Below are 15,869 nucleotides of genomic sequence, written 5' to 3'. Positions count from 1 at the left end.
CAGAAAAAATGAGTGAAAAAAGTTACGAGACACCTCCAGAGACAATGACAAGAATACACAAGCAAAAAATCAAACAAACAAACAAACCAAAACAAAAAAAATCCCAAACCAACCAGATATTGAGACAGAAACAGCAGTCAGAAAGTACTACGAGCTTTGGGACAGGTCAGCAAAACTGTTCAGCCAAAAAAGAAGATCCTGTAAGAACAGCTGCTCAGGGCACTCCAAAACTGCTGTGATGGCATGTGATATAATAAGCAGAAAATGGTAAAAACCTCAGCATAAAAATCTTTTATTTATAATGTTAACTTGGATACAGAAAAAAAAAAAAAAAAAAGTCACAGACCTAAAAGGTACCAGATTACTTGAAAGAGAGGAAAAAGAATCCCACCTCTTCTACACTGAGTACTACTTGATTTTTTACATTCAGTAAAAAGAAAAGGAATGGCAAAAAAAACATTCAACGAACACTGCTTATTATTAATTGGATTTTTTTTTTTGAAACATTGAAAAGTAGGTCACATGTATTGTGCCATTTGCTTTTACATGAAAAGTTAATTACAAAATGACTTGTACAGAACCCTCTATAAAAAACCATAATAAAGGCCAAGTATTAAATTCAATAAGTCTAACAACTAGTCTTAAAGTCATAACATACTTAGAACAAAGATAACAAGCCTCAAGAAAGAAAAAAAAAATTCTGTGGATCTGTTCCAGGCTGATTAAATGTAGCATTTCTCAAATCTCATGGAAAAGGAATAAGCTGTATGTGTATCTCCCCTTCTCTCACTCTAGTTTATTTTATAATATGCCAAAAAAATCTCCTTAGTATTAAACATTTTGCTGCCATTGCTAAGTAAGAAGCAGGTTAAAATTTTGTCTTCTTTTTCTATTATTTCCATAGAATTTAAGTCAACAACAAAACAACTACATCAGCCAAAACCTTAACCAGGACTGAACCTACCAGGATCTTTATTTGCATTCACAATCTGAGTCACTATAACAGTCTATTCAAACCTGGTCTACCAAAGATAATGAAGAGTCAAGATGCATGCTATTATCGGTATTAAAAATATTCCTTCTGGCATTCTGCAATCATTATTTTATCTGACTGGACTACTAGCCACACAGCACACAAAATATAACAATACTCCAACAGTACACTTGCAATGGTGGGGGGAAGTCACACTTGAATTTCTTTTAGTCTGCAACAGCCAAAGGTCATGATAATCTTAATAAAGACTAAAGCAGTCTAACCCTTAAAGTGACTAAAGCCTCTTCCACTGGGTAAGATCTTTTAAGCTTTACCCAATTACATCAATATTTTAAGGGGGGGGGGGGGGGGGGGGGGGAGCTCAAAATTACACCTGTAAGAATCTTTGAAAAACAAAGTGTACCAAATTACTGAGATCACATAAATGAACAGGATATTCCAGCAGTATGTATACAATACCAACTTTTAAAAACAAGTTACTAGTAATCTTTGATAGAGTCAAGAAAATTGTAAAACAAGCTTCTGACACCTACAGCTTTTGCTGCATATGTACAAAAACCCCCTCCACTCTTCAAAATTTGGCATTTAGGTTTAAATCAATTTGCCAGTGGTTAAGAGCTACAAAACCCAGTTGTGAAGCAGCACAGGATTTCTGGCTCTATTCCAGCCTTGTATGACTGAACTAGAGTGACTGTTTCAAATGGCTTTCCCAGTACATGCTGTTAGGAGATGGAGGAGGCCTAAGACTTGCATCTCCCACAGGGCAAGGAGACAACTGAGCAAACAAGACCTTGTGTAACATGAAGGGTGCATTTATTCTGTTAACGTACAGAAGGATCGACACTCGGTACTGGCAGGCTGAAGGACTGAGTTGATGACAGTCAATTAAGATGTGAACATCATTTTACCCACAAGTCTCAAACAGTCACAGTGCAGTTCTGATTCTGCTTCTAAACTCAAATCAGCTGATGACCCAAGCAGATGGCCCAGTTTTTCTGGACTGGTCTACACCAAAAATCAGTAAGCCGTAACATGCTATCAGGCAATTTCCTACCCAGAGTGATGAACGAGATTTTACTGTAACTGCTTTCATTAATTCTTGATGGGTTTACTGCAGTAAGGTCATTTAAGTATGTCAACAATCTCAAAAAAGACAGCACCAGCAATTGCTTAAATTTGCCAGAACTGTGAAAAAACTGCTGCATTTTACAGTCCCCCGAGGAGACCAGAACACACAGGCTGCGGCCTCCCTGAACGCAGAGGGAGGCAGGCAGCGGGAGTAGGCCCAGCAGCAGAGATGGCTGACAGGGTTCCCTCCTCTCCCTCGCACTGCAGCATCCTGTTTCTTCCAAACAAACCCTCAACTTACTGCAGGGACAGCTGCCTGTCACCATAACTGCTGCGGCAGCACACCTCAGCACCAAAAAAACTCAGAAAGCAACAATTCTGTGAAGGCCACTACATTTTGCCTTATAGCCTAAAGCTACTTTCCTCAACACAAAGCAAGCTGAAGTTAAAGTACATAAATCCAGCACTACAAAGTGAACTCCTAGAAGGAAAATGTGTTAGAATAAGCAAATAAGTCTGTGAGTAATACCAGGCCTGATAAATGATGGGTTTCTCACAGGTGCAAACATCAGCATCATTTTGTATTTGCACTACTTTATGTCTGGTATCTGCCATCTGTGCTGCACTATTTAATAATAAAACAGCTGACCCACAGCCTGAAAAAGAGAAAGTGTTGTACTGATATAAAAAGTAATAGTAAATCAAGCCAACAAACAATAGATTAAAAAAAATGTAGTTTTTTTTCTATACTCTGCTAGTTTAGTATTTAGTAGTACTATCAATCCTCCTCCAGATTACAAACTTCCTTTTAATACAGTGCTCACAAAATTCCCATGTTACAGGAAAATATTTCCAAATCCCAAAATCAGAGAATAATGAAAAAATTTGAAAGCCTTACATTTGCAGGGTATTATTTGCAAGTGAAAATTGTTACTCATGTACCTGAGTTGTGAAATAGAAAATCAAACACAATACTGAAAAATACATGAAGTTTTATTCAGTCTTTCAGATTTCATCTTCTATGGTTGTGGTCTCCTGTCTCGAGAGGCGCTTGGGAAGCACACAGAGGTAGGACCTCAACACAAGCATCACCCTTTGCGTTACACATCTGGAAGTTTTTTTGTTGCTGGAAGCACTAGCTCAAGATCTTAAAGGTAAGATGTCACCTTTGAGTGACAGTGGCATTGTTAATGTAAGGTTAACACTGCTATTAAAGTCAAACTGTAAAGTAAGTGATGCAAAATAACTTGGTCTAATTTAGATAAATACTTCTTGCAAACTGCACGATGGAGTATGAAAACTCATTTTCCTCTCTAAATGAAATTAGTTTATCACATATTGCTTTATTTGATAAACCCATCCAGGTACTAACTTATAGGTGACACAGTAAAAGGCTAAATTTTGCATTCTAAACTTTTGGTTCCTTCTTTATACTGTGTAATTTTATTACGAAAATGCAATCTATAAGTAGAATGACAACAGGCTCTGAAAGAGTATACTGCATTAAAATGCAAAAACTCCCCCAATTTGTTTCCAATCTCATCCTCTACACATCCTTTCAATTGTTTTCAATTAACGGCACTGCAGTTTTAATTCATTTAAACTTTGCTTTTTTTTTTTTTGTTAAAACATATTATGTGCTCACTAAAAGACGCAAAGTATGTTTAATCTCTCTGGCTGTGAAGGTAAAAAGCAATTCTGCTTTGCAACTCACACTTGAAAGAAAAAAGCTTAAGCCATGTGTTTCACAAAGTAAGCAGGGAAAACCATTCACTCAAATCTACAAGTACATTTACATGTAAAGGAAAGCATATGAAAATATTCATTTGCCATTTATAATTAAAGACATCAATCTATTTTCTCCCCAAAATAAGCTTTACTTTTTTCTCCTCCACAAATCGATCAAAACTATTCAGACTATGAAAAGTTACATTAGTGTTAAGTAGCTCTATTCAACCAGCATTAGCATGAATGCTGTGACTGCTTCTAGTATAGGAGAATTCCACGGGAATTCTTACATACAACAACTCTACGTGCAGCATCTGAAGTTAAATGATGACTAAGCTAACAAACTCTCATGCAATGACTACGGCAAATGCCAAACAAGATGCCTCAAGAAACAAGATACCATGGGTTTCCTTAGAATCCTAAAAAATAGCATTAGGAAGTCAACAATCCAGCTGGAACAACATGGTGTTCACCAACCCTAAGGCCAAAGCTGTCTCCAGAAGATTGATTAAATCCTTCCACATTCAGTTTCCGAAACTTAGCAAGATTCTGGATCTCTGTCTCAGTGGTAAGTTAAGTCTTGCCTCAGTATTTTCTTTCTTTTAAAAGTACTGTATCTCTTTATGAGGCCATGTATTTCAAAACACAGTAAGAGTTAGGTAAAGGCTCTATAAATTATTTTAATGGAGGTTTGCAGTAGAAGACTTTGATAACAGCTTCTGATCATCCCTTCATTCTATCACCACCATCACGTCCATTACAAGACAAACCCACTGATGTCTGCCTTCACGCAACTGTCCCATCACAGACATGCTTCTACTACAGCAAGATGGAAAAGACCTCTGGAAAGCAGGCTCCCAGAATCAACAACCCATTTTCGCTGCGCTCAACATCCAAATCTGAGGACCTCCTGCTTCAGGAAATGTAGTGTCAGGGAGCCAGACTAACAGTTGCAATGAGCCAAATCTAAACTGCAGGCTAGGTCTTACTTGCCCCAATTGCTAAAATGTATTTGATTTCACAAGAAGCCATATTTTGAAAGAACTGAGCTGCAAAAGAACATCAAGTTTCAACTGAGAAAGTCCAGAGTAAGTTAAAACATTAAGATTTTTCAGAGAAGTGAATAAACTCAGCAAACTAGCCAATTAGAAGTGCTGATCAGGCAATTATTACCATGTTACTGTGAGCACTTTGTCATCTGGTGAGCAACTGGTAGAGAAAATGAGCAGCAAAGCACTGGGCCAAGAAATGGAAAAAGCATTCATTGAAAAAAATTCTCATAACTTTCCTTATAATTTGGGCAGATACTCACCAAAAGGCATGTCTGCCTACGATCAGATTTATGGCTGCGGTTCAGAACAACAAAAGATGCCCTGACCTTATACTTTCACATAGGCATCTTCAGTGGATTGGGCTAGACTGGTCAAGCCTTGTAGAGCACTTCTTAAATTCTTACACATGAGAAATCAAAGAAGTTCAGACTGAATGAGTCCCATCTTTTCTCAAAGCTCACTATCTTCCCCCCCCATTTGAAGACTGTAGGTTCCAAAGTACATAAAGCCTTTGAGTTACCAATTTCTGCCATTGTCACTCTATTCAAATAAACATACACGTACCCCTGTCCTCACAGTGATTCTGTCGAGTGCAGAGACAGCTCAATTAAGTCGGTGACACTGGCCACAAATAAACCCTGTAATTATTTTGTGGGCACGCTGTATATCTTGTTGCCAATTTAAGTTACAGGACCACATTTGTTTCAAGCCAAATCTTAAACTGTTTTCTTAAGCTGTTCTATTTTCTGCAAGTTCTATAAAATGTCTAATTTGTTTGCCAAAGGATTATTGGCCTAGTTATCACACACTGACCCTAAGTGCAGGTGAATTCATAGACAGAGCATTCATGCATATACTGTGTTCCACTTCTCTACGTGGCACAGCAAGGTTTATGATGCCTCAAGGCAAAGCTGCCCATTTAGTAAAAAGGAAGCATTAGATGGCTTGAATAAGATCTAATCTCCTCTAAGGAATCATAATTTTGTGCCTAAAACAATAGATCCAAACAGCATCAATATGATTTTGGAAGCACTTGTACATAGGAGTAAGATGCAACTTTTCAATTTCAATTGCTGTATCAGTCCCAACTTTCTAAAAGTTTTCACTAGTGTAAAAACAGCTGAGTTACAGGGAAGTTTTTAGTTTTTTTTTTGCTACACTGAGGCTCTGAAATAAAAACAAACAACATGTTCTAAACTATCTGCTGCTACTTCTTCCCACTTGTACCAAGTATTCAAAATTTAAGCCTTAGTTCACTTTACTGCTGTGTAAAGGAAATTCTTTCAAAATTCAGACTAGCCAAAGCAACAAGTCACAAGAAATCCACATCAATAAATGCTATGAAAATTGTTTATTAAAAAGTCCAATTTTTCCCCACATCTTTTTCAGGTAAGTTCTAAAATCTTTTTCACTTAATGAGTGAAGAACTATTTCCTAATATGATTTGAAAAAATTTAAAACCTCCACCTTAAGTGTTAAAACAAGGTAGAAAGCTGAAAAGCTCCCAGCCTAGTCAAATTGTGACCAAGTCACCACTGTGCCCACCTGAAGGCAATGCCTCTTCACAAGAACAGAAACTCTACTGTAAAAGTAAAGTGAAAAATAGGTTCCAAAGTTCATACAAAATAATATGCTTGCAGTAATAACCCTTACTCTGCTGTGAATTTTAGGAAGCTTTCACCATTCTGTATGTTCCTCTGCTTGGACTACACATGCGCAGTAACAATTCCTTGGGAAGCAGTGACTTCTAAGGCTAGAATCAGTAAGACTCAAAGTGAAAAATAGAAAAACCACCTAGCCATGTCCAGTAGGAAGGTAAATACTAAAGAAGCTTTAGCCCTTCCCAAAGAGCAGTATTTAAGGAGGCCACTCACAGAAGGCTTCTCTCAGAACCACTCTAAATCAGGTTGAAGAAATCTAGAGGATAAATGAAGCATAAATGAAAGACTCAGGATTCATGTGTATAACTGATACACCGGAGGGGGGAAAAAATAAATTAACATTTAACTCATTTTCTACAGGTTTGTCGCTAAACCTTGCAATACATTAATTTTACCCACTCTCCACAGAGATATATAAAACTGAAAACCAAAAAGAGAGTAATAATTTAAATCGCAGTACAACTGCACCTTGTTTAGACACTTCTACTACAGAAAAAGGAACAAAGACTGCCATTTTTCAGTAAGCTTACAGAGACTGTGTATGCTACGTTTTAGTCTTATATTCAAAAGATGCAACTGGTAATAAAAACTGATTTAGTCCTTTAACAAAAAAATTTCCTCTACCTTTATTTTTTCCCCACATTTACCTACTCCATTTCAATACAGATGTGAAGAGAGAAAGACTCAAAAGTGTTTCAAGATCTAGAATGCTGGAAGATTTTCCCTACAGGTGTTCACAAAACTGGATCCAGGTTTTGATCATCAGTCTTTATTAGTTCACTCAAAATTCTGAGCAAATTTAGTTTTGCCTGTCAATACGAATTGTTATTCAGATAACAACACAGTTGACATATTTATTGTGTTCTCATATACAGCCCATCACCTTTAGTAGAATTCCAGTTGAAAGACTTGGAAAATATGGTTATTTTCAATTGGAAAAGGTTTTCAAAGTAGCAAAACTGGTTGGAAACTAAAAGAAATACAACCGCCTTTGCAACCTTTCTCATCTACTATGAGCCAAATGAGATCTCAAAAGAAACATGTAATATAGAATATACATTTAGCTATACATGAGTAAGCAAAGCTGTACAAACAATATCAGTATTACCACCATGTAATTATATTGATCAACTTTAAAAAAATACATTACAACAGCATATAACAGTTTAAGATTTCATAAACATACACTCAAAGTTGTAATGGTCAATAATGAAGCTACAGCAGGGGAAAAAAAAAATCCTTTACAAGAATTTGGAAATAAATCTTTAAAAAGGCTTTTGCAAAAAATCACTCTTCTGTTTCCTGTTGGAACGACATCACTCTTCTGCCAACTACAGCAGCTTCTATGCCCCATTTTGGCCACTTCTCCCACAAGCTTTCACGATTTCTCATTTGTCATTCCTGGTGTCTGGAACACCCACCTTCCTTCTCTTGAAGTCCCATTCTAAGATCCACTTCTGCAACATTGCCTACAGAAAGAGTAGGCAACTAAAACACTCATTCATTGTGTCAACAACATGCCAAGCATCAGCTTTCACTGTGTACACTGTAGAGCATTTATCTCACTTCACCTTTCTTACTACACCATCATAATTTCTCCCTCAGTGCATCAAATGTAAAAGCGGGGATTTAATTTTTAAGAATAACTTTGGAGAAATAGCATCTACTGTTTCTGAGAGTGCTAGCCGCACCTCTCAGTGCTCACAGAAAGGAAAGCATGTTCAACATTATAAATATTCCATTGTGCCTGAGTGCATCTGTGGTACATGCACATACACACATAATGGACATAAAAAGAAAAGAGCAGTCTTATTAATTTTCTTTACACAGTAGTGCATTTAAATCCTTTGCTGGCTCACCTGAAATTTCTCATCAAATAACTCAGGAAACTGAATTAGAAAGCTCCATTTAAGTACTTTGTTTTGTTTTAAAAAGCTTTCTACCTTAAATCTATTTCCTTTTATCTTTGTAAATCTGGATTAAAATTCAACTAATTAAGAGTCTATAGGAAACATTTACATTTACAGATGTTTACATTTACAGGCTGTTCAGTAGGGCCTGTTGCAATAGGACAAGGAGTAATGGTTTTAAAATAGAGGGGGGTAGATTTAGATTGGATATTAGGAAGGAATTTTTTTACAATGCGAGTTGTAGAACACTGGAACAGGTTGCCCAAAAAGGTGGTGGAAGCCCCATCCCTGGAAACGTTCAAGGCCAGGCTGGATGAGGCTCTGAGCAACCTGACCTAGTCAGGGATGTCCCTGCTCCTTGCAGGGGGGTTGGACTAGATGACCTTTGAAGGTCCCTTCCAACCCAAACCATTCTATGATTTCATGATTTACATGGGTCAAGGTCTATCAAGACTATGTTTGTATCTGCTATTAAACAACTGTATTTTTGGACAGTCATGGAAGCAGACTTGAAGAAATGACAGCTTTCTGAAAGTCTGAAGGGATTATTTTTTTTAATAATAAAAAAAATCTAGCATAGATGTTGCTTACACACGTTAAATGCAAGCCTGTCATAGATGATATTACTGACCTCCAGGTGACATGAACCTCAAGTCATGCTTTCAGTCTTCCATGTATTTCTACATGTCACTCCATATAAAAGTTAAATACTTTACTGACTGATTTATTTATTTCAATAATAAGTAGAGATTCAGTAATGCCAATACAGTTCTAACATAGAATCATGTATTAAGAAGAAAAAACACATTTAAGAACAGTTGGTTTTGTAACTTTCTGTCATTACAAATGGGAAGTAGAATACTTGAGCAGACAAACAAGCTGCACAAGGCCTTTTCAGTATAGAAAAACAGTTGAAGATGTAAATTGCAAAACCACAACAAAAACAGTGTAGATGCAACACATAAACACAAGATATAATCAATAACCCAATTTAAGTTACAAATATAATTCTTAAAGATGAAAAAATAAAACCCCGGCAAGCATTATGGCTGAAAGTTAACACGTATAAACTCACTAAAATTAAAGCACTTGCCAAGGAAACACTGTCATTCACAGCTTAAAGCTAAATGAAGCCCTTCTTCACATATATTTGACATACTTGAAACCACCTCACTATTGAAAGAGGAAAAGATAAGCTTATTCAACTTACATCTTTTTCTGATCGATGTGGGAACATCGATGATTGGCTGTAGTACATGCTTTCATCATGGTAGTCACCATCAACCCCCTCTACAAACTTCTTCCTTGAAGCACCAAACATGCTGTTTGTCACCTAAACCAGAAAGAAAAAAAATTATTATATACCATATATGATTTGGTTTGCTACATACTTACAATAGTATATCTTTTAAATATATGTAAGTATTGTTAAAAACTGTTTCTAAACATTTGAAAATTCCTCTTTAATTTTTTTTTCTGTATATTGCCAGTGTAATGGTTCTTACAAGTGAGATTTTCATGCGACAAACTCATATTTCAGAAAGGACTGGGGTGGGGAGAGGGGACACATTTCGTTTTGTGGAGAGCTGTTTGGTTTTTTGGTTGGTTTTTTGAGTCTCCTGACCTTTCACTCGGGTTTACTTAAAATTACAGAATGTCAGACAACAAAATAGCTAATTTCTCAAGTTTTCCTCTCCTCAGGTAAACACTTTCCATCTAAAAGATGATGATGAAAGAATATTCTTTTGATCTCAGCCACCTTATAAGAAATAACAATAATTTTAAAAGGACAGAAGAAAAAAAAATCTGTAAAATCACTCCTATGTCTCATTCATCACAACTTTGGAAAAGCAGCTTTCTACTTGAACACGCACACTCAGAGTCATGATTGAGTAAGAGAAGGTTGAGCTTAACCACACTCAAAAACCTCACCACAGACTGGTAAAGTTACTGCAGACAGCCCATAAAAAAACCCGAGGTTTTATTTTGCCCTTATTCCCAGACATGCACACACACATCTGCTAAGTCAGGAATCGGAAACTGAAGAAACAGCAACCGCACAGCTGGTCACAGAACCTTAATTCATTACAAAATTTAATCCCGCAGCAAGGTCATACAACATTGCTAAAGCATCTACGACGTGCAGTGTGTATTTATACATCTGATTATCTTATTTGTGTAAAAACATATCTCACTACAAAACTGTATCACAGTGCAGTGTGGGCTAACCAAGCCCCATTTTAACCTAACAGGTTAATGTTCAAACCCGCGAAACGGCACATACTGGTCAGCACTGAGCAACTCACCCAGTTTCTTGTACCACATGGGGAGACCAACCAACAGGATGGTAATCAACCCTGAGCTACTGCCCTACGTAACATACCTTCAAACAGATCCTTAACAACTTGAAAGGTAAAGAAGCCAAGTTACCGTTAGCTTATGAAATGCTCTGCGCTCTAAGATTTACTACCTTCACTACTAACAGCATTAGCTAAATTAAAAAAAAAAAAAAAATAAAAAAAATTTAAAAAAAGACAAAACAAGACAGATTTTTTCAAGAGTCATTTTGCGCTACTCATGCTTGACATCAAAATTTCAAAACATTTATTCTGATTGGTTGCATGGAGAGTTACTTTCAGCTTGAAATTCTCTTACCCCTATTGACACAAAACCACTCTGATATTCCTCAGAGCGTGGCTTATTAAAATTTCACCTTTATTGACAAAGATTTCTAGGCAGTGTTTAATAATATGGGTGCTCCTATCCTAGTAACAACTTAACCTCATGATTTTGAAGTCATAGGAGCTTTGAGTGAAAGTAAAGTCAACACTTTTGGGATGCTTTAATACAGGTATAATCACAGAATTGCCCTAAAATATTCAGCTAAACAAAAGCCTATTCCACTACTCCTATAAAAGTGTTTCAGATACTTAGACTAATGATATCTCAAAACAAATTTATAATGTTACACACATGTGAAGGCACCTTCTCCAGATTAAATTTGTATTTTATGGTATTTATAAAAATGTGCAAGTGTTAAGGTCCCAAACTGCTTGAATGCGTTCAGCTGACTTTCACACTTGTAGCAAAGCTTTTATACTATAAGCATATCCCACTGTGCTAATCCCCTTACAATGCAATTATCACCTACCAGATGGGATGGAGCATTTAACAGGCTAAAAGGATTATCTTGTCCTTTGCTCTGTCTGAGTAAAGTGCAGAGGGACGAGCAGTTGCCTTCAACTGCTGCAAAAAGGATAGTGAAATGCTTTGGTGAAGCTATCCTGAGCAATGAGAAACTGAGCGTCTCAACCAACTATTGCTCTTGAGAAGGTAAAAGGCAGCTTTTCACAAGTTCCATTTTTTTTTTTTTTTTTGGCCACGTAACCTTCTCTTGTGATACATCATCAGAATAACAAAACTCAATTGTGATAGAAAGCAAGTCACTGAAGCATATCCCATACTGCACTAATGTAACACCTAACCCTGAGCTGCAGTACAGGAACTACGTAAGAGGAAAAACCAATTTTGTCTTTGACCCTGTAGCTTTTGATCTTATTTCCGCAAAGGTTTACACATGGCTGGCTACACACACACATCCCCTGTAAAGATTTCTGAGTCAGTGGGGTAAGGTCATAGCTTTCAGTCTCAAAATATATAAGTTTAAAGCTGCTGCAAGAAAGCTAGTATGTCCAAATACAAAGTCTACATACTGAAAGCTGAAAGTTATTTTAAACATTCTCCACTAAATTTAAATTGTTTAAAAGATTATTTTCTATATTTATAATTGTTTAAGACAGTGGCCCAAAAACTAATCAAGATTATGCCCTGAAGACTGATGAAGAGCACTGATATTGAGTCTTACAAGAGCATGGCTATTAAAAAAGAAATGAAGAAAACTTTTAATAATTAGGTAGATTAAATATTGATATTTTTATTGGCAAGCTATATTTCTACATGATACTTAACAGGACCATGCTGATGAACTCCAGAGAACAGAGCAGCGCATTGCGGGCTACAGCTGCAGAGGAAGAGGGGAAGGCCGAAGGAGTCCTGACTGCAACCCAGCTGCATGGCTGCACGTGACTGCTCTGAAGACCTTCAAAAACTTTGTGCAGAGACTGACACTTCTTCACAGCAGCATTTGTGTAAGACATTGTATGTCGTCCAATGCTGCCAAGCGAAGCAGTTGCACGCAGCACTCAAGATGTCCACAATCCCACCGAGGGAAGCAGTACAGGCACTGGAGGGCATTCTGGCAGCTGCCTGCACCCCAGTAGGATTTCCCTGCCCTAGAAAGAACTGCCACTTGTTCTCAGGGTGAACCACAGCACGGATTGCACCAGAGAAAAGTGGCGTTGCAATTCACACTGCTGTCCAGCCCTGTTACAAAACTAACAGCACGATAAAATGAGGCAGTCACTAAAGACCAGTAACTGAAAGGGCAGGAACTGGGATTAGAGACTGAAGCTGCAGCTGCCATAGCCAGGCTGCTCACTTCTCGCTTGTTCTTAGGCTAACACGGGCAGCCAATTTATCTACTTCCCAGTAGTTGCCGGTGACAGCAAACAGCTGTCAAACTTCTAAATCAGAACACCTATCCCCGCATAGACTTTTACAACACTACAGCAAGTTTACGCAATGACAGTGTCAGATGGCTGCCAAGTTAGCAGTAGACATCTTCCTACCCAGATTAATTTACTCCAGTATTCACTAACATATCCATTAGTCAGTCGTGCTACAAGTGCATGCACAGATACTGAAAAAGCACTGTTGTAGTACTATTTGTAAGAACACATGAGAATAACTGGGACTGTGCCTAATGCAGGCAGATCTGCAGATGGACTTTTGTTACTTATTTCTTAGGACAAGAAGCCACCAGAAAACCTCATCCATAAAGACTGCAGCTCCTTTTTCATAGACCGACACAATGTCACAGAAGTGGTACTCCAGTTACATGGCAATTTTATTAAGTAAAGAATTCTTGTCTACTCAGCCTAATTTCATACAGATCCCTCTCCTAATCCTGTAACTACTTGTTATCTATCCTAATCCTTTTCTACTGTGGGAACTCAATCCTCTGTTGCACAAGACACACTGGCAGTGTAACCATTCATTAAAAACGTAAAAATGGTGCACTTCTGTCAATTCATCCTTTAGTATAATATTGCAAGAGTACTTACAACTCCCACTGGTAGACCCATGTACAAATATTATTAGAAAATATTCACAGTAACAGATGAAAGAAAGGGAAGGACCTACATTGTTAGGATGGAGTTTGGAGAACTAACCAGCCATGTTGCTACCGACCATGCCCAATTCTGACCAGATGAACACAAGCACCTCTTTGAGAGCACAAGCACATCATGCTAAAAATCAGATTTGCCCACAACTTCGAATTAACATTAAGCAAGCAAAATGCAGTCCCAAACCTGACAAGACTTTTACATACTTCCACGGAACATTTCCTAACAATCACTATAGGGAAACTAAAAGCACTGTACAATTGTAGGAATTTGAAGCATCTAATAAGCAGTTTGCTGTGGTCACTGACTTTTATCCTTCTTCTGAGTAGATAACACACAACAACCAACAACACTTATTTTTTTAAAAAAATTTAAAACTTATTAAAAAAATCAAGAAAAATAATTTTCAGTACAAGATATACTGCAATATAGCATACTTCAGCACACTAAACTTGTTAGCAATAACCGAAAATACGTTATCAACATAGAATTTGTAAGGAAAAAAAAATATTAAAAGTTTTGTCATCTTAACTTGCAAAAAGGTCTTCTCTATAATCACTTCTCAAGTGATGCTATGATTGTATATTAAGTTAGTTTAACAGCCTGAGGCAAATTACAGTATTAAAATATGAAAACTAATTATGTTTCTGTTTTGCAATATTACTACAGGTAGTGCCCAAGGACAGTTCACTCATGACATTAACATAGCCAACTCTAAATTAAGAGGATACCATAAAATCTCCCTGGAGAATGAATATTTTTTCTGCTCTGTGCAAAATTAAAATCGATCATTGCACTACAACTGATTAAACTCATCATCTTTATGAGAGCTGAAAACTACATACAGTAATACAAGTTTAAAAAAAAAAGAAACCACTTCAGGAATTCTAGCAATTATCTTCCCTTTCGTGCTCCTCCAAGGACTACGGTATTTGCCAACATGCACACTATCATTATGTGAGAGCAATTCGAAGTAGTAATCTCAGCCTGATGTTACAAAGCTTCCACCCATCTATATATAAGGCCTTTGATGTTGCTGTTTACATCTTAGCAAGCAAAGAATTTACTCTGTATTTCTTTTCTGTTACAAATCGATGTCTTCACCTAAGGTAACATACTTGCATATCCAAAGTACCTGCAGAAGTGACCCTTAATGAGCCTTTCAGTGAGAAGTAAGTGTCTCAAAATCTAAGTGTCTATCGAAAGTCACGTGGCTGGTAATCACCAAATCAGCCTGCAATTTAAGACAAAACAGAATCTTGAATTTCATCAGTTGGAAAAAGATAGCACAAATCCAATTCATAGTAGAAACTGCTATTGTTAATGATCTTATTTCTCACTGTCAAAGATAATTCCTATTTGGCCCAAACTGCAACTGATATACAATAGAATATATACTGTCAACTTGCTAGATGCAAAATATCTCTCAAATCCCAACCCTTTAGTGATAAGTTATAGCTCTTAAAAAAAAACAACTTGAAACGTACACCAGTACAAGTAGTTACATATTATTTTCAGGATGAAAGACAAAACAAAGTTAGAAGTTGAGATCCTTTGTTCCCTCATTTCGTTTCACAATCAATCTATTACTCCAAGGTGACTGATAACCTCTGACAGTATACTACACGTTTATGCTACAGCAGCCCTTCAAACAACAACTTTGTAGTATCAACAATACATAATAACGGAAAACAGAATATTTCACTATGCTTCCTTTTTGTTAAAAAGTTTTTTTCTTTGATGAGCTTAACATTGGCACAGATTTGTACTGACTAAGAATACAATAGTAAAAAAAAATGTTTCATCCATCTTTAACAATTGGCTTTATATTCTTTTAACTTATGTAAGCGTTAGAAGTAACTTATGTATTAATTTCATCTCAAATATGGAAGACAAATTAAGAACACCACAATATGAGACAAGTCAAAAACCTTGAACGATGGATAGCCTTTGGAACAATCTCATTAGTACTTGTGTCATATGGTTCACAAAATGATTATTTTCCCAATTCACAGAGCACTGCAGAAATTAACAGCCACAAAGCAACTATTAGATTTACAGACTTACTTTGGTCAAGTCTTAAAGTAGTTCAAGACACAACTGATCTCCTTAAAAGACTGCATGGCCTTTACTTTCAAAAAAGAAATATGACAGACAAGATGGATAGCAACTTCTGTGTAGGAACTTCAGACAAAAGTTTTGAGCATGAA

The 15,869-nt window shown here is 36.8% G+C and overlaps 1 protein-coding gene across 8 annotated transcripts in view; it reads right to left on the bottom strand.

The window, feature by feature from the left end:
- CNOT2 (CCR4-NOT transcription complex subunit 2) overlaps positions 1 to 15,869 on the bottom strand; it is a 94,474-nt gene that overhangs the window by 31,761 nt on the left and 46,844 nt on the right. For 7 of the 8 annotated variants that reach the window (XM_086749271.1, XM_086749221.1, XM_086749247.1 and 4 more), the window contains 2 exons: positions 9,624 to 9,746; positions 7,925 to 7,972 (listed from right to left, as the gene is read on the bottom strand). In XM_086749271.1, coding sequence (XP_086605397.1) covers positions 7,925 to 7,972; positions 9,624 to 9,734 — 159 coding nt within the window. In that variant the 5' untranslated portion in view covers positions 9,735 to 9,746. The remainder of the gene's footprint in view (positions 1 to 7,924; positions 7,973 to 9,623; positions 9,747 to 15,869) is intronic. The other variant, XM_086749264.1, reaches the window with a different exon arrangement.

The sequence above is a fragment of the Chlamydotis macqueenii genome, chromosome 1 (genome assembly GCF_036417535.1).
Source record: "Chlamydotis macqueenii isolate bChlMac1 chromosome 1, bChlMac1.mat, whole genome shotgun sequence".
Taxonomy (NCBI): domain Eukaryota; kingdom Metazoa; phylum Chordata; class Aves; order Otidiformes; family Otididae; genus Chlamydotis; species Chlamydotis macqueenii.
Note: the sequence above shows the minus strand (reverse complement) of the source record. Positions and strands in the feature narration are given on the sequence as shown.